This window comes from Onychomys torridus, chromosome 14, assembly GCF_903995425.1.
Source record: "Onychomys torridus chromosome 14, mOncTor1.1, whole genome shotgun sequence".
NCBI lineage: Eukaryota > Metazoa > Chordata > Mammalia > Rodentia > Cricetidae > Onychomys > Onychomys torridus.
In genome coordinates, this window is record NC_050456.1 from 53,862,743 (window position 1) to 53,884,788 (window position 22,046).

The 22,046-nt window shown below is 43.6% G+C and overlaps 2 protein-coding genes and 1 long non-coding RNA gene across 3 annotated transcripts in view; 1 reads left to right on the plus strand and 2 right to left on the minus strand.

Annotated features, from left to right (window-relative positions):
* The window catches only part of Nek9 (NIMA related kinase 9), a 40,049-nt gene extending 31,879 nt beyond the window's left edge, over positions 1-8,170 (minus strand). The window contains exons 1-5 of the mRNA XM_036205828.1: positions 7,814-8,170; positions 4,992-5,169; positions 3,059-3,114; positions 2,459-2,529; positions 1,081-1,186 (exon numbers count right to left, since the gene is read on the minus strand). Coding sequence (XP_036061721.1) covers positions 1,081-1,186; positions 2,459-2,529; positions 3,059-3,114; positions 4,992-5,169; positions 7,814-8,029 — 627 coding nt within the window. The 5' untranslated portion in view covers positions 8,030-8,170. The remainder of the gene's footprint in view (positions 1-1,080; positions 1,187-2,458; positions 2,530-3,058; positions 3,115-4,991; positions 5,170-7,813) is intronic.
* LOC118595379 overlaps positions 1-9,270 on the plus strand; it is a 29,414-nt gene extending 20,144 nt beyond the window's left edge. Inside the window, exons 2-3 of the long non-coding RNA XR_004946520.1 lie at positions 7,541-8,529; positions 8,650-9,270. This is a non-coding gene — a long non-coding RNA (uncharacterized LOC118595379). The remainder of the gene's footprint in view (positions 1-7,540; positions 8,530-8,649) is intronic.
* A 3,841-nt stretch (positions 9,271-13,111) lies between these two features.
* The window catches only part of Tmed10 (transmembrane p24 trafficking protein 10), a 40,788-nt gene continuing 31,853 nt past the window's right edge, over positions 13,112-22,046 (minus strand). Inside the window, exons 4-5 of the mRNA XM_036206044.1 lie at positions 16,672-16,798; positions 13,112-16,058 (exon numbers count right to left, since the gene is read on the minus strand). Coding sequence (XP_036061937.1) covers positions 15,937-16,058; positions 16,672-16,798 — 249 coding nt within the window. The 3' untranslated portion in view covers positions 13,112-15,936. The remainder of the gene's footprint in view (positions 16,059-16,671; positions 16,799-22,046) is intronic.

A 22,046-nucleotide genomic window follows, 5' to 3' on the forward strand; every position in this document is an offset into this window, starting at 1 on the left:
TCAATTTGGCTGGGCAGTGATGGCTCACACCTTTAATCCCAGCACTGGGGAGACAGAGGCAGGTGAATCTCTGTGAGTTCGAGGCCAGCCTGGTCTAAAGAGCGAGATCCAGGACAGCTAGGGCTACATGAGAAACTCTGTCTCAAACAAACAGACAAACAACAAAAGAAGTTGAATTGGCCACTATCATGTAGATACCTCTGAAACAGAGACTCAACCCTGGATGTCTGTTTGCAGACATGTCTTGACATTATTAGAAAACACCAGGACAAAGTTAATTCTATTAACTTCTTATTTTTTGGTTGTGAGCTAGCCTTTGATGGCCGAGCCATCTCTCCAGCCCTCTATTAACTTCTAATTCCAAGTTCTTTTTGGAGCACTGTAAAATCACAAGAGCAATACTTGGGTTTTAAAGCCAAAAGGATAAGATCCTGTCCTAAAGGCCAGATTATGCCTGCTTTTTAACTAATGACCTTTTTAAAACTAGGTAGGAGCCGGGCGGTGGTGGTGCACACCTTTATTTCCAGCACTCGGGAGTTAGAGGCAGGCGGATCTCTGTGAGTTTGAGGCCAGCCTGGGCTACAGAGTGAGTTCCAGGACAGCCAGGACTGTTAGACAACTGTCTTGAAAAAACAGAACAAAACAGAAAAAGGAAAATATTAGGTCAGCTGGCTGGGCTGCAAATGGTACCTGCTGCCCAGCCTGACGTCTGAGTCTGGTCCTCAGGACCCACATAGGGGGAGTGAAGTGACTCCCACAAGTTCTCCCATAACCTCCACGTGCATGTGTGCACGTGAGCTCACACAAATAAAGCAAATGGCACAAAAATCAGTGAGAGGGCTCTGGAGAGGGCTCTGGGGTTAAGAGTACTTAGAGCTCCTGAAGGGGACCCAGGGGTGCTTCCCAGAATCCACATGAGGTGGCTCATAATTTCCTGTGACGCCAATACCCTCCTCTGATCTACACTGATATGGTGTATATAAACTCAGGCAGGCACACACACACACACACACACACACACACACACACACACACACACATTTAAAAAAAACTTTGAAAAAAGTTAAAAGTTATACTCACTGTCTCAGCCATGGAATATTCGGAATTAAGTTTCTTTGCTAGGCCATAGTCTCCAAGCTTTATCAGGTTTGCCTTGGTCAGAAAAATATTTAATGTCTTTATATCTCTGAAAAAGAAGGTGTAATATATTAAATCCCTGTAACAGTGACCTAACTTCCCGTCTTCCCTTTTCCTGAGATCCATACAGAATAAGAATGAGCATCACCACCACTTGGGTTCTGTCACAGGTTTGAAATGCCTTATACAGTAGTCACCACCAGTTTACTAGTGAAGAAGGAGCTTAGGACATAAAGAATTCTCTTCATAACAAAGGAGTGTCTCACAGATGAGTGGTGGATGACATTGGGAGAAGAGTCAGATGGCCTCCCAGTGCTCCATATGCCTATGACGTACACTGCCTTCTCAGCTACCAGTTAGGCCTTGAATTATATATGCTAACAGACAGATGGTGTCAACGTTTCAAATAATCTGTTAGGGCTCAAGAGACAGCATGTCTCAGAAACAACATACTAGGCTGTTTCAGTCATCTAGATAAAGCTACTAGCCACTTTTCTAAAGATGAACTGATCATATAACACAATCTGTCGGGCTCACATTCTGGCTTCTTTTATGCAAAATGTGAGTAAACGGGAACAGAACAATATAGCTCTTTACTTTTAAAAAGAAAGTAACAACCATGTAATGTAGACATTCGGTAGTTTTAAAGAAATATAATCTAGGGGTTGGGGATTTAGCTTAGTGGTAGAGTGCTTGCCTAGCAAGCACAAAGCCTCAGCTCTGGAAAATTAAAGAAAAAAAAAGAAAATAGAATATATATATATTAACTAAATGGATTAACTACTAAAAGAAACTCTGGTATATTATAATCAATACCAGCAATGGTCTCTCTCTTAGGAAGGATATAATAACGTAGAAATGTTCTTATAATGGCTTTCTTCTATTGCAAGAACTGAATGGTAACCTTTTCTCCCCAAGCTTTTATCAAATAAAGACTTGGGAAAATCATATGAAATGAACAGGCTTTTATTTAAATCAAAATAAAATTACAGTAGTAACAATTGTCAGCTACTCTTCCTCAGAGAAAACATACACTGTGAATTCCCTCTCCAGCACTTTCTAGGAGGTAAATCAATGAACTCAACTCTACAGTACAGCTAAAAGAAATGACTAAGAACTTAGTGACTTGGCAGCTGAGGAGATTCTTCTCAACTCACAACCCTGCTCTAGCCTCAGAGATTGAAGACAACATTTTTATTTACTCCTTCCCCGAATCATCAATGGAGAAACCTTGACAAGAACATGCTAATGGGAGGCACTTAGGGTAGACACTGGATTGGTAGTGAAGATTACAACCTATAAGTTTCTTCTCAGTCATTACCTATGGAGGATTCCAGCTTTATGGATACAGCTCACTGCTGAAACAATCTGAAAAAGGTACCACACCACCATCTGCAGATTCAAAAGAAGTTGCATTTGGATCAGAAACAAAAACTCCATAAATAAAGACACACACACACACACACACACACACACACACAAAGGTGGAACCAGAGGTCACAACCCAACATGACCTGACAGCCCTTGCTGGTAGGTTGAGCAGGCGAAGAACAGGAGTAAGGGTGAAAAGAAAAGGCAGGTCATCTAAAACAGTTCCAAGGTCAGGACATACAGTATGATAAGGCACACTTGTGGAAAGAACCCAGGAAGAATGCAAAGGTACAGAAAACTGGGCATACCAGTGTGCAGTAATAGAACCAGGAAAGAAAGCCCATAGTGAATCATGGTGTGGAGGTAAACCGTTAGGAAGCAACTATAGACAGCTTCCTTGTTAGAGGTTTCCTTTCTCATGAATATCACTCAGCCTGGAAGGAGTCTGAACAAAAGGAAAAGAACACTCTTCATTGTTGAAAGAGGAAATGCAGAACCAGAATGCAAGAATTCAACCTAATTCTAGCTTCCTTCCGCACATATGAATTACCTCTTCCTCGAACAACTTGTCCTTCTGACGAAGGATTTTGTCATACAGGTTCCCTCCTGCAATGAAACAACACACAGTTGAGTGGCTCAATGGAGATTCTGTGTTAACAGGGTTTTAACAGCTGACATCAGGAAATGAAGGGTTCTGCTTCCTCTCCAAAGGAAATTACTTCTTCCCTCTTGGTTCTTCACATAGGTCCATCTCCGAGTCAGAAATAGCTGTCAGAAGTCTCCTCCCCCAGCACACGAGGCTCAGTACAAGCATGGGAACTATCAGCTTTAGGAAAGCTTAGTAAAGACCACTCATGTGCCTCTAGGAAAACAGCTTCAAAGTCAGAGCATCTGTTTCCCAGACTCCCCTCTAAGGAATTTGCAATGTCTGTAGCAATCTTGCCAGCAATGTTACTAGAACCCGGGGATCACACCTCTGCTGCATGGATTTAAAAATAGTGTTCATCAACAACTTTTGCTTTGCACTGAAAAGTTTCCTAAAATTTAGGGTCTACCCCTAGATCATTTTTAAGTTATTTTTTTTCTGCCTATGGAATAAGTGTAAATTTCATCTTATTTCCTACCCACAGCTCCAGTTTATGATGAAATGTTTACAATTCTCCTCCCCTACAATTCAGTAATGCAGAGTGAAAAAAAAAATCATTTGTTCTAGTTCCTCTTAACCACAAAGGAAGTGAATTATGTAAGGCTTGTGCTATTTCAAAAATTACTTGTACATTTAGGGTTGTTCAGAACCAGAAACAATCTCCAAACAACAGTGCAGATGACTATGCTGGGGCCTCCTTTGTGTGCAGCTCAGAAAAGGACTTTGTGTAATAAGGCCAATAGATAATAAGGCCTTATCAAACACTTGCTATGAACCAAGAACTCACTTAATATATCTTTAGATCAACAAACATATTTAAGATGAGGAAATAATGTTGTTATTTTGCCCAAGGTTAAAGAGCAATGGAACTTAGGATGTGAGTCAGTTGTTTGGTTTTTTTTAAGATTTATTATGTACACAGTGTTCTGCCTGCATGTCTGCCTGCAGGCCAGTAGAGGCCACCAGATCCTATTACAGATGGTTGTGAGCCACCAAGTGGTTGCTGGGAATTGAACTCAGGACTTCTGGAAGGGTAGTCTCCAGCCCTGGTATTTTGTTTCTTAAACAACTAGGCAGAGTTGCTATCTATAAGAAAATTCATCCATGAAATCAGAAACCAGAAAAATAAGGCCACATCATATTATTGTTCTCATTCACTTATGATCTTTAGACCATTTATCAGTAGGTTAGCATTAACTGAAGTTAATGTAAATAAATATCCCTATAAGATTTCATTAAACATATTGTTTGGTGTTTTTTGTTTTTGTTTTTGGAGCTGAGGATCGAACCCAGGGCCTTGCACTTGCTAGGCAAGTGCTCTACCACTGAGCTAAATCCCCAACCCTAAAACATATTGTTTGGTACTATGTTAAATTATGTCTAAAATGTTGAACTAATGTCATTCTATGAGGAAAAACCCTGAAAAAACTCCATACAAAATACAACTGAAAAAAGTAATTTGAAGAGCTGGGAGTGGTGGCTCCCAATATTGGCACTGGGGAGGCAGAAGCAGAGGACCTCTGTCAGATCTAGGCCAGTCTGGGTTATATATTGAGTCCTCCCGCCTGCAATACAGCGAGACTCCCAAAACCAAACAACAACAAACCAGAAAGAACCTCAAAACTCACTAAGCTGAAGATGGCCAGAAATACACCTACAAGTGATGACGGAGGAAACCCCCTTCCATACTCTGAACAGCACCTTAAAACGCTCCAGGACCCCCACTATTTCTCTTTAACTCCAGAGTCCCTTTCAAGGTCTATCCCTGTACATCTTTTCTTACAGTCTTCTCACGGTAACGCGGTCATGTGACTGCCTCCACTGAACTCCACCTCACCGTTACAGTACTCCAGCTCGATGAGCAGGGTGGTGTTGTCCATGAAGTGATTGTAGTAGGCGATGATGTTGTCATGCTGCAGCAGCGCCAGGATGACAATCTCATTCAAGGCGTCACGGCGCTCCTTCTCAGAGAGTCGGGTCAAATCGACTTCCTTCCACACCACCAGGGAGTCATCCTACAACACGGGGCAGGAGCACTGTTTTCCTCTTGCCTGGCAGTGCCCAGACCCATACCCAACCAGTGAGCCTAGAAGGAAGACCTCCTAGAGGGTAAGGAGTGACTCTACATTTTCCCGTTAGGACTTTGAAGGCTCTGCACACCATCATTATAATTTACCGAAGAACTAGCGAACAGAGCACTGAGGTGTAATTTTCCCAGCCTAGAGAGATGGTTCAGTGTTCAAGAGGGTGTCCTGTTTTTGCAGAGGACCAGAGTTTGATTACCGGCGTCTACCTTGGGCAGCTCACAAATGCATGTAATTTTAGCTCTTGAGAGGAACTAAGTGGCATCCAATGCCCTTGACCTCTGAGGGGACCTGCACTCACTTGCATATACTCACGTATAGACAGTGAATTAAAAGTAAAACTAAATCTTTAAAACACAAAAGTTATTCTGGGGCTGGTAAGGTGGTTCAGTGGGTAAAGGTGCTTACTAGCAAACCTAATGACTGGAATTCAAGCCCGAGTCTGCATGGTGGAGGAAAATGACTCCTGTAAGTTGTCCTCTGACACACCCACACACACACATGCACAAATAAATTAACATAGAAAAATGTTAAAACATTATTTTGTTGCTCCCCTTAATTTGCAGAGTATCAGTGCCAGGTAGAAGTATTAGATGAGACCGGATCTCAAGGGTTCTATTGAGGGTGCTGTTGGTCCCTAGTCAGACCGGGTTTGCAGGAGAGCTAGAATCTGGGGGAGAAAAGTGTGCAGCATCTGCTGCTGACAACAGGGCCTTGTAAAATCAGAGTACGTCTGCCTGATTTCATAACTGTAAACGTTGTGATTTTTGTTTATTCTTTCAGGATCAGACCCCCCCCCCTTTTTTTTAAAATCTTAACCTGCAGGCACTTTCATGCAAACTGACCTAACTCCACTTTGGGATACTTTTTTTTTTTCTGGAGCTGAGGACAGAACCCAGGGCCTTGCCCTTGCTAGGCAAGCGCTCTACCACTGAGCTAATCCCCAACCCCTACTTCTAATTCTTTAGCTAGTGCTTCCTAGCCTACCAGCACCCTCACCCCATTAACATTCCTGCAGAGTACCTCCGCAAGGCCTTTAAAACTTCCTTTTGGAAAACTCTGCACCTTCTACCGTACATGTAAATCCGAGTCATTCTCTTCTTTTCAGGCCTGCACACTGAGATCCTTCATTCTTTCCCCCCTGATACACAGCCATACCTGAAACCCTGTTTACTGACATGGCTGATTGTTCCTCTAACTGAACTCTAACCTAGAGGAAAAGGGCCGCTTCCAACAAGCTTTGTAAATGCAGAGCTAATAAATAGTGGGTGACACAGATGATGCCACACAGTTCTGAGAAGTGTGAAAAAAAAAACGAACTCAAAGCTCGTATTCAAGTTCAACATGATAATAAAGAGATGTGAAGCTGGAGCTACCGTCTAAGATTCAGTCCACATCTTGAGTGAGTGAGCCACTTAAATATACTTGGCTTGAAATTCTAGAAAACAACAGCGACGCTCATTTTGAGCACAAATAAGAATACAGACTGTTACAGATGACACTAATTCTAACACTGTTCATTAATGGGGTTCTGGACTAAAAAAGCATACGAAGTTTTTCTGTTTTTTGTGACCACTTTTCTTTGGCCTTTCAGCCTTAGCCATATGCTGGGGGCTGGAGGTGTGGCGCAGTGGTAGAGCGCCTTCCTAACGATGGCAAAGCCTGTTTCATCCCCAGCACAAAAAAATGCTGGCTGGGAGCAGACACTAGAATTGCAGGTGGATGAATCACCTTCTGCAACCTCAGCAAGTTCTCATTAAATGTTTACCCTAAAGCTAGAGCTTTAAGGCTGTAGTGATTAAACCCAGTTTATGGTTAGTTCTGGGGAGTATGATCATCACTACAGGGTTTTAAATCAGTATACATTCTTAATTTGGGAGTCAGTAATCCACGGTCTCTCCAAAGGATGTGAACTTAGGCAAGAAGGTGAGAGAGATGACTTGGCTTTCCCGGGTTCTCAAAGAAAGTGGTCCTTATTGCCCCAATAGCTAGGAGCTAGCTACATCAATAAACTTGGTCTTATACTAGCACTGAAGGATAAGTACAGAGAAAACAAGACACCATGATTTTCCCGGTGATCAAAAAATCCTCCAACTGGGTGATCATTTATGCACTTAAAAATAACCACACTACTGGCAGACTTGGCGTCAATGGGGGTATTCAGAAGCCCATTCCAACTCCCCATCTCGACCTTGAAAGTAAGTAAGCTTTAGCAACAGAATGTTCACACTGTGCAAAGTACATTGGATCCCAAAGTAACCTTTAAAAAAAAGTAAAGGTAACTTTTTTTTTTTTTTTTTAGGGTAGTTATTGCTAAGTCCAAATACAAACGGGAAAACGAAAATTCAAAAGACTGCTCAGTGACTCGCTCAGTTCGCCCGGTGAAATAAAAGTGACAGAGTGATCGACCCAATCTCCTAGTGCCGGGTGAACCGAAAGCGCGGTGGAGCCCCCCGAGACATAAACCCACTGGACGCCTCAACACCACAGGACTCGGGGCAAGCCGGGCTGGAAAGCGGGGCCGGGAAGGAGGGCGCGGGGCGGCCCGGCACTGGCCGGAGCCGAGGGCCGCTACCTCGGTGCGGCGGTACAGCGTGGCCTCCCCGAAGGCGCCGCGGCCCAGGACGCGGATGGGGATGTAGTGCAGCTCCTCCTGCTCCGCCGCGCCGCCGGCTCGCGGCCCCGGGCCGGCGCTGGGCCCCGGGCCCGAGTCCCCGCCACCCCCGGACTCGCTTCCGAAGTCCGAGTTGAGGGAATCGCAATGTCGCTCGTACTCGCCCAGCACCGACATGGCGGAGGCCTGCGTATCCACGGCGGGCAGCGCCGGCCGTGCACCGTCTCCCTAGCCTCAGAAGCCCGCCAGCGGCTCAGGCGGCCCCGCGGCCCCGGGAGCTTCCATGGTGGCTCCTGCTGCCCCTGACCCGGAAGCAGTTCTCGCTGTTTCCGGCTCGCCGAGGTTTTCCTCCGCCTTCGCGTGCCCGCTTGTTGCCGGCGAGTCCCGCACACCTCGGGCGACACTGGGCTTGGCATCTGTGGGAGGCGTGGGAGCCGAAGGGCTACCACGCGTGTCCTCTGGGCCTGCAGACCGCTTCCCTGCATCTCCTACCAGCTCTCCGGACTGCGTCAGACTTCCACGGTGGTCCACTGACACCTTGGTGTCGTTTGTCCCTAGAGCTGTGGCTGGGTTTGCAGTCACTTGACTTGTTGGACAGGACTCTTGTTTGAAGACATACTACAGTAAAGATACTGTAGCAAGCTGAAACACTCTACTTCTGGCATCTCAATCAGCAGGTCCAGCTCTTTTCCCCTCTTCACAACTCATAAAATATCTTAACTCTGCTTACACTATTCTTTCCTCCCTTCTCATCTTCCAAAGTCAACATAATCGGATGCGTTTTTTTTTTTTTGCAGATCTTTGACAGTCTGATCTTATGAAGCATTCCTGAAGCACCAGGGCCAGACATTCACCGTATTTGGGAACAGAAACTGGATGCTCCCTACCCAAAAGTCACCAACGGAACTGCAATACAGTCAATGTAGTTTCATTATTGTTTCCTTAAGTAACTTCATAACTACTATGAACTTTAACACTTTTTCCCCCCTATAAAGTTGCAGGACTATTACCTACACCACAGGGTTGCCTGAGAGGGCACTATGCTAAAGGTTTTTTATTTGTATTATGGCCCTCAATCTCACAGTATGGTGGAACAAGGTGTATGTGTTTGCAGGGGTGGGGGGTAACTTGTTTATCATGATACAGCTAGTTAAGAGGCGCTTGAGCGTCAAACCCAGCAATCTGGCCCCAGAACTGGGAAAGGGCAGGATGTGACTAAGAGGTTATGGAGCTGGAGCCACTGTGCATGTTGGGTAGAAGCAGAAAGTACAGCTTTATGTGTTGTGTAGTTTGGTGTTTCCTGTGGATGATGGGGAATTGTTGGAGACTTTTAAGCAAAGGACTGTATGATTAGGACTCTATGTCCCAAATGCTGTTTTATTTTTTTAATACCATTGTGTGTGTACACACATGATGGGGGTGGTGTTTCCATGGCACATATGTGGTGGTCAGAGTGGAGGGAAAAGTCTTCGCAAGAGGACAACTTTGTGGAGTCTTTTCTTCCACATATACACGGATTCTGGCGATCAAATTCAAGTTGCCAGATTTGCATGGCAAGCTCCTTTACCCAGAGAGCTGTCTTACAGGCTCTTGATGCTCCAATCTTCTTTTGAGGAAATCTGTTTATGCTTTTTTCTGCTAACACAGTGACTAAACATTCTTTTGCTTAAGTGCTGAGCTCAGTTATTACTTTGATCCCCTTAGCGTAGGAACTACTTTTTCATTTTCCAAAGAACTCTGAAAGCAATGTGGAGAACAGGACTGGCGGAAAGGTGGTCGGGTCGGGGGCAATTTCTATTCCAAGAGGTGCTAGGGCAGTATCACTGAGTGAAGAGGTTCCACTTTCAGAAATCCATGGGAGACACTTAGGACTTGGTGATCAGTTGGGATATGGTAAGGTAGATAGATGTTCAGGAAGTTCAGTCTAGGGCACACATAGGAGGAAGATTAGAATTGGTAATGGTGTGAGGGTTGAGTTCACATTTCTCTAGAACACTTCCTTGGTGTTCCATTTAATAAATGGTAACATTTCACACTGCATCTGGATAGTAGACCACAAGGGATTCTGTTGTCTGAATTTATATTACTGCACGGATCTCTGTAATGATAGTCTGCTTGTTTGATGCTTGCAATGAACTAAATCTAGCTCCTTTTCACATCCAGTCCAAACTAACACAGGCCTCCAAGTCTATTAATGTTGTTGGCTTTAAAGATGCTCACCTCTCACATTCTGATGTTTACTGATTTATTACTATCTCCATTTGCTAGAATGTAAGCTTCGTGAGAACTTGGGCCTTGCTTTTTGTATTGCTATATAACGTCAGTACCCAGAAACATAGAGGTTGAATGAATAGCAGATTATTATCCCATGGGTATGTCATATTGCCTGACTGAGAACTCCTGTTTACTTAGGTTGCTTTTGAAGTGCTCTAGATTATACGAGTTTTGAATTTCAAACTATATCATTTATCGAAGATCAAGTACCTTCATGTGCCAGATACTGGATTATAACACAGAATAAACATGATTCCTACCCTCATGGAGTTCAGAGTCTTCCACACAACCCAAGAAAAAAAAAACAAACACAAACAAACAAACAGGCAGTAACAATTTTGTGTAAGCGCTTTTAAAAGTCCACGGTTCCAGGTAATTTAGGAGACAAGGATCTAAGCCGAACTTGCTGGGTGTGTAAAGGGTTCTCAGAGGCATATCCAAAGGAAAGTGTTACTAGTGACTAGAAGGCACTTTGAGAATTAATAGTGCCTCTTGTTTATCTGCGTACAGTAGATTTTAGCTAAAGTAACCCTATTTAACAGAGTAGGAAGTTGGTATATATTTGAGCTGAAACAATGGGGGGGGGGGCAGTCAGATTACTTAAAACAGAAGTGTTGACTTTCATTCCAAGAAATTAAGTCTTGCTGAAGCCTAACAATTTGTTTTCCTGGTCCCTTTGTAGTGAAGAACTATCTAGCTTTCTTTAACTTGACTGCCTCAAACTGAATGGCTTTAGTTATAATGCCTACATATCTTAAGTTTAATTAACAAAATGTCCTTTTGCATCTTAAGAGTGTACAGGAAGTCCATGCTGAATTCATTATAGTGGATTGAACTGAAACAAATTTTAATGTTTTTGAGACAAAGCTTTCATGCTGTAGTCCAAGCTGGCCTAGAACTATGTAGCACAGGCTAGCCTCAAATTCACAGCATGCTTCCCACTTCAGCCTCACAAGCGCATGCTAGTCACATGCCCAGCCTAAAACTAATTACCTGTGAATATTCCTAAATGCTCAACATTTATTTTAAAGACCTTTGATTAATACAAACCATCTACAATTTTTTGTTTGTTTTTGAAGGGAGGGTTTCTCTGTGTAATAGCCCTGGCTGGCCTGGAACTCTCTTTATACACCAGGCTGGCCTCAAACTCAGAGATCGACCTGCCCACCACCACCTAGCTATAAAAATTTAAATTATGTGTGTGGCTCATATGTGGGATATCACCAAACATAGTAATAATATATAATATATAATAATTTATAAAGTGTATTAAGTATAACAGATATGCAGTGATTTTATTGAAACAAGTTCATGTCTAAGGTTTTTTTAAAGATTTTATTTCACGTGTATGAGTGTTTTGCCTCATTGCATGTATGTGCAGTATGCAGTATGTGTATATCTGGTGCCCACAAAGGTCAGAAGAGGGTACTCCTGGAACTAGAATTACTATGTGGATGCTAGGAACCAAACCAGGGTCTTCTGCAAGAGTAGGAAGTGCACTTTACCACTAAGCCATCTTTGCAGCCCCCCATTTATAAGTTTTGCTGAATTCAATATGCTCTCTAAAGCATCAGTGAGAAAACACTTTGGTGTGTGTGTGTGTATATGTGAGTGTATGCGTATACAGGCTAGAGGTCAGCCTTATGTCCATTCCTTGGGAGCCGTCTATCTTGTTTTTGAGACACGGTCTCTCATCAGGACCTAAAGCCCAATGATTAGGCTATGATGGCAGGCCAATGTCTCCACCTTCCCAGTACTGGCCAGCTCTTACAGGCACATGCCCAGCCTCTTACATGAGTGCCAGGAATCAAACTCAGGTGTTCACGTTTCTGTGTCATGCCCTTTACTGACTGAGGTATCTCCGCATCTCCCACACCTTTCGATGTGAAAATAAACTTGACCGGGCAAGGTGGTTCATCCTTGCAATCACAGTACTTGGAAGACTGAGGCAACGGACTGCTACGAGTATGTGGCCAGTCTGACCCACACAGAGATTCTGTTTTGAAAAAAGAAAGAAAAAAAAAATGGGAACCTCTATTTAAAATGGACTCACAGTAGACTGTGGACTTACTAATTAATTGTTATGTGTGTGTGTGTGCCAGCTAGTGATTTACAGAACACTTCATGTTGGGTTTATAAAGAAGGTTCACGGGGAGATGGAGAGATGGCTCAGAAGTTAAGAGTACTTGTGGTCTTTCCAGAGGACCCAGGCTTGATTCCCATGGCAGCTCACAACTGTCTCTAATTCCAGACCCAGGGGACCTGACACCCTCTTCTGGCTCTCAGGTGCCCCAGGTGTGCACAGATATACATGCAGGCAAAACACCCACACATATAAGAATAAATAAATAAATAATGAAAAGGAATATTTGTGGAAACTGTTAAAAGTGAAAGGGAGAAGTTGCTCGTAGTTGTCTGGGGTGCAGTTTACTCAGATAGGCCAAAAGTGTGCAAACAGGACACTCCAGGGTTCTAAGAGGAGACAGGTACTTCTGGAACGGAAGCAAGGGGAAACTCTGGAGAAACAATTCCAGTGGTAGCTGCCAAGAAAAGACACTAGAGAGCAGTTTACAGAGCTGGCCTGTCCCCTCTGACGACACACAAGGAATGAGCAGTGACATAAGAAACACACGTATGTAAGGGTTTACTAGTACACATATCAGCATCATCCATTGGAGTAACATTAGGACATTTCCTTCTTTAATCCATCATGTTTCATTTACTGTACTTTTTTTAAAAATGGTTTTCCGAGACAGGGTTTCTCTGTGTAGCTTTGCGCCTTTCCTGGAACTCGCTCTGTAGCTCAGGCTGGCCTCGAACTCACAGAGATCGCCCGCCTCTGCCTCCCGAGTGCTGGGGTTAAAGTCGTGTGCCACCACCACCACCTAGCTCATTTACTGTACTTTAAAAAAGCAGCAATGTAGAGGAATCACTGCCAACCCAGACCAAAAAGCACTAAAGAGTAACAGCAAGGTAGACCTCCAATGGTTTCTGCTAGCCTTTATTTGTCAAAGTTTACACCAAGATCTCCAACAGGTGAGCGTGTCTGGATCCCACATGCCTCTTCCATTAACAACACAAGAATGGCGCCGATGGGGTCATGAAAATGGTAGCTAGTGAGGTCTGCTGAAACTGCATTAATCTCAGGTTATTTTGAGAATGTTGGAGGGAAGCAGTAACGTCCCTGTTTATCAAGTTGACGTGCTTTCCTGTGAGCCTGCTGTCAAAGGCAAACACTCCTCAATTCACTTTTGAACTGAAATTACGATGTCGAAGTTGGTTGTTTTTGGCATGAATCAAAACAAAAAAAAAAAGGACTCAAGGAATTTCAGTTCTACAAAGCTAAGTTTAGAGCTCTACTTGGAAACAAAAAATATGGACAAGAATGCTTATTCTCTTTTTGCCTACCTTCTGTGACACACTTCATAACAGAAAACCATGACCACAGAGTGGCTTTCACTGCTCCTTAAGAGGGGGGAAGGCACAAGTCAGAAATGGGAGTCTCTTGTTAGGCATTTAAAAGTCTACTAATGGATTTCGACCCAAAACTCTATTTTTTTTTCCTACTTGAATTGTTCCTCTATCACTTGATATATGAATGTTACAGATTCCTGAACATCTGCTGTTGCTATGGTGAAGACTCAACCGCTAAGTTCTCAGAAGCGAGACCTACCACTTCTCAGCAGCAGATGGCAGTGTTGTACCAGAGAACACTATGCCCCGCAAGAGGAATTTATGGGAGTCCTAAGACAAAGAAGGCTTCTGAGTTTACAGTAACTGGAACCTTAACAGGAAGGATAGCCTGAGACTTTAACAGCATAAATCACTCCCTTTCACCTTCATACTTCATCCAGGTCAACTAACAGTATTCTCTGATCATTTCAATATTCTACTTCTTTACTGCAAACAACATGTTTCTAAGTCCTGTATGAAAGCACAGCAATTAAGACAAGCCCTGTAACAGGTCAGCAGGGTTGACGGATTACAGAGAGGATGAACTCCTACCTGCTTTCCTGGGAGAAGAGGGAAAGATATCAGACGAGAAATGAGTATTTTTCCTGTTTACAAACATTTGTACCTGCTTTCCCCTAGTGCTGGGGACCAGAGCCTTCCCTAGAGCCTTCCATACCTTAGGTAAGCTCCACCACGAGGTACACTCCCAGCCCCACATCCCTTCTGTACATTAGACTCGGCCTGAACCCTGGCTTTGCTTTTACAACACAAATATTTTCAAGTATTTACCTTTCTATGACTTTTCTAGATGTCTGTTTAAACTCCTTATGTCTAATTTTCTAGAGATTAGGACAGGAATTAAGGACATATAAGGACAAGAATAAGGACAGTTGATTGACCATGCATGAAGGGCTGGTAAAATGTACTTATTTTTTCCCTGGCAGAAGTTACGTGAAAAATGTAAGCAACCACATGTCTGATAGAAGGCCTACACAAAACTCTACAGTGACCCAAACAGAAACTGGGCAAAAGCCATGAACAGACGTCTCATTGACAAGGACATACCGATGGTAAATGACCAGTACATGAAAGATTGGTCAACACCATCTGCCATTAGGAAAATGCAAATTAAAACCATAATGAGATATTAGGGGCACCTACTCAAGGGGCTAAGTTAAAACAACAAGGATAAATACTAATGAGAAGGTGGAAATGTAACATGCTATAGCACTCTAGACCAGAGCAGGGAGTCTAAGAACTACTTCCCACAGAGCATAGCAACTGCCCTCTTAGGCATCATCGCAGAGTGATGAAAACTTACATTCACAAAGAACCTCACGGGTTAAGGGCCAAAGGCCCAAACCCACCCATGTGACCTTTAAGCACACTGCAGTACCCCATAGCCTGGGGGAGTACTAGCAAGGAAGAGTAACAACTAGCAAACTAGCATACATGCAACGACCTGGAGGGGCATTTCACCAGGATGACACTGAGTGGAAAGTCAGCCTCCAAAGGTCACTCTTGATGATGCATGCCACTTCCATATGAAGGAACAAAGTCACAGCCATGGCAGCAGAGGAGGGAGCCCGAAGCTGAGAAGGGAGTGGCTGAGATAGAGAGATAGGGCAGTGGAAGACCTCGTCTGGACTACTCCACCTTGAAAAGATCACTGGGTTCACATGCGACAGACAGACAGAACTAAACACATACACAAGGAGTTCAAGCAGTTGAACACAAACATTTTAATTGTCTAAAACAAGATTTTCTTTAAGGAGATTATCTACAGTTCAAAGCTCACTTTTTTATGTGTCCCATCCATGACCCTTTTAGGAAACATAAAATTATGAAGGCTATCACCAGAAGCTACGTAAACATTTCATCTAAGGGCCAAGAGAAAGTTCAGGGTGTTTTCACAGGGAAACTGAAGAGGACACCTGGCGTGAAACAAGCTGAGCATGGTCACAGAAATACTGGGGAAGAACTCGATGAAGGACCAAGGTGATGAGCGAGGCGGGGGGGAAAAGCCAACAGCTCCAACGGACCAAGTGAGGAAACCCAGGGCAGTGCTGGCTTTGGCATTAGCTAGGTAACCCCTGTTTTTGTTTTGTTTTTCCGTAGGTGACTTTAATAATCTTGTCGAAAAACCAGTCCAAATCCTACCGCATTCAAAAGAAGTCCTCATTGACTTGTTGGGTGTAGGTGGTGCCCCATGTTCTCCCACACCAAAAGAAAGCAGTTCTGGCAAGAAAACTCCACTGTGCCTTGATGGTACTGTTAGTAGGATGGCCTCGAGCCAGGCCAGGCACGTCCCAGCGATGTTCTGCTGGCCGATGCCAGGGGCAGGAGACCGAGCCTCGTTACTCTATCAACTTCTTGGCCTTGAAGAAGCGACGTAGGTAGAAGACCTGCCAGGTGGCTAGTCCGATGAGGCAGAACATGGAGAAGATGCTGAAGTACAGGACGCGGGTGTTCGTGGACTCTGAGAAAAAAGAGAACGCGCTCTAAGTGGAACGAAGGAGTTGTTTCAGTTGGCTAAACAATGGCCGGAGGAAGACAATGAATTGACCTCATTCTGTCCCTAAGTCTAAGAGTTCAAACAATTTAAAAAAAAAGAGAGAGAAAGAAAGCAAGAAGATGGGTGTGGTTCTACACCTGTGAACTCAGCACTTGTGAGGGTAAGACAGGAGAGTTCCAGGACAGCCAGGGCTACACAGCAAGACCCTGTTAAAGGGCATTGGCTGGGGAGGTAGCTCAGTGGCACTCCACCTTCTTAGCATGCACAAGGCTCTAAGTCCTATCTCCAGGGCTGTTCTGCCTCTAATCCCATTGAAAATGTTAAAAATTACAACTTGGTATCCTTTGCTACAAGCCAACTGACAATATGGTCATTACATATCACAGAAGACAATTCATTCTTCTGAAAATCTAGCCAGCTGATTGACCTTTTAGTAGCAATAGCCCCAAAGAAGCAATTTCCTTTCTCTAAGTTATGCTCCACTTTTCCCAAACTGAGGAGAGTGCTCTAGAATTCAAGCTCAGGATCTGCCCCCACATAGTTCACTCACTAAGAAAGGAAAGGCACCCTCCCTCACCATTGGTGTCCCGCATCTCCTCTTCCCGCTTCTTCATGTAGGCAAAGTCATTAACAATCGACTCGGAAAGGTCCTCTAGGCGTCGCAGCTCCACCTCCAATGGCTTCAGTTTCTCAACTTTTGCAATCTGGAAAAGATCAGAGTTAGGACTCTACTCCCCAAGAAAGCCGCTCAAGTCACGAACACCAAGCACAAAACCAACAAGACCTCAAAGTGGGAGGGTTTGTAGGCAGGGTCAGCCATTGTTGGAAGGAGGCCAAGAGAAGAGGGGAATGCAATCAGAATGCATTATACACATGGAAGAAACGCTCAAGTCTGTTTAGAAGTTTACCACATTCGAATGTTCTTCTGTCAGCCATCCTAAGAGACATTAAAATTTGGCTTTCTACCTTTCTCTACAAACTGTTGTCCAATGTCTTTTCATGTGCACAACTTACACATCAAAACAAAACAACCCAGAGGCACTGGAGAGTGGAAGGCTGAAGAGCAAGATGCTGTTTCCCGAGATTTCCAACTGCAATAAAGTGCTTTACGCTGCCTTTCATTCACTGATAGGTAGTAGACACGATCATGGTATGGTAGCTGTGAGAGTTGTACCAGGTCAAACAGACACAGAAGAAGAAAGCACGTGTTCTTACAGCCTCACGCACAGCATCACGGAGTAACACAACCCCCAAACACACAAAACAAGAGGATCCTGTTTTGCACATATAAGTCATACACCACTAGGCTTGATTACAGTTCAAAGCCAAGAGAAATCCTATGTTTGCTCAAAAACAACAACAAAAACACCCGAAATTTTTTCTCCTTCCTTCCTAAAATGACAGCCAATTATCAAAAGAAATCACCAAGGCCTCCTGTAGGCTGAGGAATGGAGGATGTAAAACTGTTGTGTTCCCAAAAATAATGTGCAGGCTAATAAACTTATCTGGAGTCAGAGAGCAGGACGGCCACAATATTAAACATGAGGATAGGCAATGGTAGCACATGCCTTTAATCCTAGCATTCCAGAGACAGAAATACCTCTGGATCTCTGAGTTCAAGGCCACATTAGAAACAGCCAGGCATGGTTGTTGTTTGGCTAGTTAAGCATTTGGCTAGTTAAGCATTTGGCTAGTTAAGCATTTGGCTGGTTAAGCATTCAGGCTTTTGAGCAGCAGTTCAGCTGAGAGCCATTGGGATAAGGACACGGAAGCTTGCAGTCTGAGGAAGCAAGACCAGCTGAGGAACTGGAAGGTGAGGAAACTGTGGCTTGTTCTGTCTCTCTGATCTTCCAGCAGTCACCCTCATAACTGGCCTCAGGTTTGATCTTATTACTAAGACCATTAAGACTCCTGCTACAGAAAACTAGTAAGTAGAGGCACATACCACACAAGTAAAAATGTAGTTGCTTTATGTTTGTTTCTTATCAGCTATTATTTCTTTTATTTGTTATTTTTCATTAACTTGGGGGGGGGGGAACAGGCATGGTAGCATACTCCTGTAATCTGTACACTCCAGAAGTGGAGGCAGGAGACTTAGGTAATCCTAGGCTAACTACACAGTGGGTTGGAAGTCAGCCTGGGCTACATGAAAGCCTGTTAGAAACATAGGCATATATTTGTGACAACCAGCCCATACAAACCAACAACTTCCCTAAAAGGAGGTCTCACTATGGCCGTTTTGCCCAGCTGGTTCCTTCCACCACAGTTTCAAGTGGCTGAGAATTAGGCACCCACCATGTCTGGCTCAGTTTACTTTCAAAACGACAAAACTGTCAGGCCTGTAATCTCAGCTCTCAGGAGGCTGAGGCAAAAGGATCATGAGTTCAAGACTAGCCTGGGCTATGCAAGAAGACTCAAAAATAAATAAAGGAATAAAATTCTGGAGCTTTCCAGATCTTATGCAAACAGGTTGCTCTTAAGTTTTCCTAAACAAAGAATTTTTCAATAATGCTCTTTCTACGTTTGCTATTTACTTCTTATTTATTTATTTTCTATTAGGAGTCCGAATCTCACTCTACAGCACAGACTGAACTTGAACTCAAAGCCAGCTTCCTGCCCTAGCTTCTGGAGTGCTTTCTTTTAAAGGCGATCTCCATGTTCTCTTTTCTAATCTCTATATATATTTTTTTCCTGGCACAAGATCTTACTATGAAGCCTATGCTGACTTAACTTATTACCCTCCTATCTCAACCTCTAATGTCTAGGATTACATGTGTGCACCAATCCACCCAGCTCACTTATCTACTCTTCATTGGGTGAGTACAGAACAAGATAAGGATTATTAGATATAAAAATATAGTCATTCAAAGTTTTTTTTTTGTTTTTTTTTTTTAACAGAAACCGTCTGTTAAGGCAGGGACAGAAAAGCTGAGTTTAGTGTAAATACATTTAAAATGTGCTGCTGAGCTGATGATGATGACAGATACCCGGGTCCTCACTGGATGACTGTCTCTTCACACTGGAAAATGCTGGCTGCTTCATAAAGTTAAATGCTCCCAGCTAAAACACTGTAACTACTCAGAAACAGACTAAACCCAAAGTCTCCCCTGACGGCTCTTCCGTTCTTTCAGTGCCCACATTCCCTTTCAGAGGCAGCTATCGTTATAAACTTAGCATACAGGTTTCCAGACCCTGTTACAAGAGATAGTGTTTACACTTTTCTAGCTGAGGGTCCAGGGTTGCCATTAACCTACAGTATGTATCTGCTGTTTGATTTCACACAAAGTCACAGAGCACAGAATCCCCTAAGGAAAGCTGGGTATAGTGGCACATGCTACTATCTCAAAACAACAACAAACAAACAAACTCCCCAGGGAAAAGGTACCAATGAGATCTATAACAAACCTAACTTAGACTGTTTAATACCCTTCGCTGCTCTGTGCTTCCCCATCCAAAGCTTCCTGAATGAGACAGAGACGGCAATGGCATGAAACTTCTTAGACATCAATTATTTAAGGGTCCCCAAATAGAAACTTGCAAAAAGGAACTGGAACCGAAACTGTGGCTGTGCTTCTGCCAGCTAGAAAATGTGCGCGCGCGTGCGCGCGCGTGTGTGTGTGTGTGTATGTGTGTGTGTGTGTGTGTGTGTGTGTGTGTGTGTATGATAGATAAGATACGGTATGATATGATAGATGACAATAGCTAAAAAAAGCACCAGTGTCAGGGATGGCCTATGTAAATTATATCTATCCCCCATCTTGGCAGTGTTTATTTCTCAACTGTATAAGCATACATAAATGCTCCCAGCTAAAACACTGTAACTACTCAGAAACAGACTAAACCCAAAGTCTCCCCTGACGGCTCTTCCGTTCTTTCAGTGCCCACATTCCCTTTCAGAGGCAGCTATCATTATAAACTTAGCATACAGGTTTCCAGACCCTGTTAGAATATATATATGATGTTTACACTTTTGTGTGTATGCAAGTATACCTGAAAATACAAAATAAAATGTATTTGCTAGTGCTCCATACTATACAGTGTTCTGTGGCTCATTGTTTCTAACCTAAAAGGTCTTTTCAAAAGCATCAGCGCTTTGGCTTCATTCCATTCTTCCTAACGACCACACGGTATTCCAGAGAGCCTATTCATCCATTCAAATCTGCAGCCCCTTCTCTAGCACTGACTGGGCTACTTAGAACTCATATTTATGACTATCCAGAACTAAGTAGTTCAATTATGATTTTCCAATTTAATTTTATTTCCTCTGAAATCCATACTGATCCCCCATCCTTTTTTTCAGAAAATGGTTTTCAGGCTACTATTAGTGAGATAAAGATTTCATTGAAATTAAAAAGAAGAAAGAAAGAGAGAGAGAGAGAAAGAAAGCCTCATTTTTGCTGAATAACAACTTTGCTCTTAATTTAAAACTGAGAAAACACATGTAAGTACATATGTGTATGAACAAATATATAAATAAGACCTGCTGAGTTGGCTAAAAAAAACAAGCAAACAAATAAAATTAAAATAAAACTCAGAAAACTAAAAGAAACCCCATGAGGAACCATCTGTTGGGACGGGCCATTAAGGAACGGAAAAGGAAAGGACGGGGAGAATGGATATGAGCCAAGGACAATGGTATATGCGTATCAATGTCATAACAAAGTACAGCCTTGTATACAACTTAATAACGAAACAGTGGGGACGGCAAGGTGCAGGTTATGTTCAGGAGACACTCGACACCGAAGCAGTCGGATAGACTACAACAGCACAAACCAGCATATGCATGCTTGGAGGGGTGATCAGATACCAGCAAACGAAAGGCTCACAAGTAAGGCCGAGAGCTGGCCTTGGTGAGAGCTACTCGGGAAACGGACACAGGAGCCTTCCTGGACTACAGAGTGAGTTCAAAGCCAGCCTAGGCAATGTGGTGAGTTCCTATTTCAAAACAGCAAAGTAAGAAGGGGGCTAAGGATCTAGCTCAGTGGTAGAGCACTTGTCTAACATGCACGAGGCCCCAGGTTCAGTCCTCAGTACCAGAAAAAGGGAAGAGAGGAAGAAAAAAGTGCTAGAGAGGGAGAGGGAGGGAGGGAGGAAAGGAAGGCAGAACAGAGGAAGGCTTAAGCAGCATGACTAATTAGCCCTTAACACATGCTCAGAATGGAGTGTTTATATCTTACCATTTGCCATGGAAGGTATTACCATCCTTATGTCTTTAGCAAACAAACGAAGACGCAGAGACATTAAGTCATTTCTCAAGGTCTCACAGTTGGTGGAAGTGAGATGAGACCCAGTCTATGAGAGTGCGCTATTCGTTCTGTATGTTCTAGAAATTCCATGAAGGAAAGCGGTGGCCACACTAGGATGCTCCTGAATCAAAAGGGAAGAACGAGCAGGGTGGAGAGCCTATCATCCTTGTGCTCAGGATGCCAAGGCTGGAGGACTGCTGTGAATGAGACCAACCTGGGTGACAGAGTGAGACGCTGACCCTACACCCACATCCACACCCACACACGCACGCACGCACGCACGCGCGTACACACATCTAGGTGTGGTGATACACACTCGTGACCCCAGCACTTGGGAGGGAAAGCAGGAGGATCATAGGCTCTAGGCAGCCTTGCCTACCATACAATAAGTTGGAGATGAGCCCAGGCTGAGACCCTACCTAAAATAAATAAATAAATAAAGTGCTCTCCCTCCAAAAGGTGAACAATTATATTCCCCCAAAAAAGGTCAGAGGGGTCTGGTTAAGTTTTTTCAGACTAGGGCTGGAGAGATAGCTCAGCAGTTAAGAGCACTGGCTGCTCTTCCAGAGGACCCGAGTTCAATTCCTGGCACCCGTGGCTCACAACCATCTGTAATAGGACCTGATACCCTCTTCTAGCATGCAGGTATACATGCAGAACACTCATATACCCTCTTCACTTGCCCAGGACTAAGCATTCAACGAAT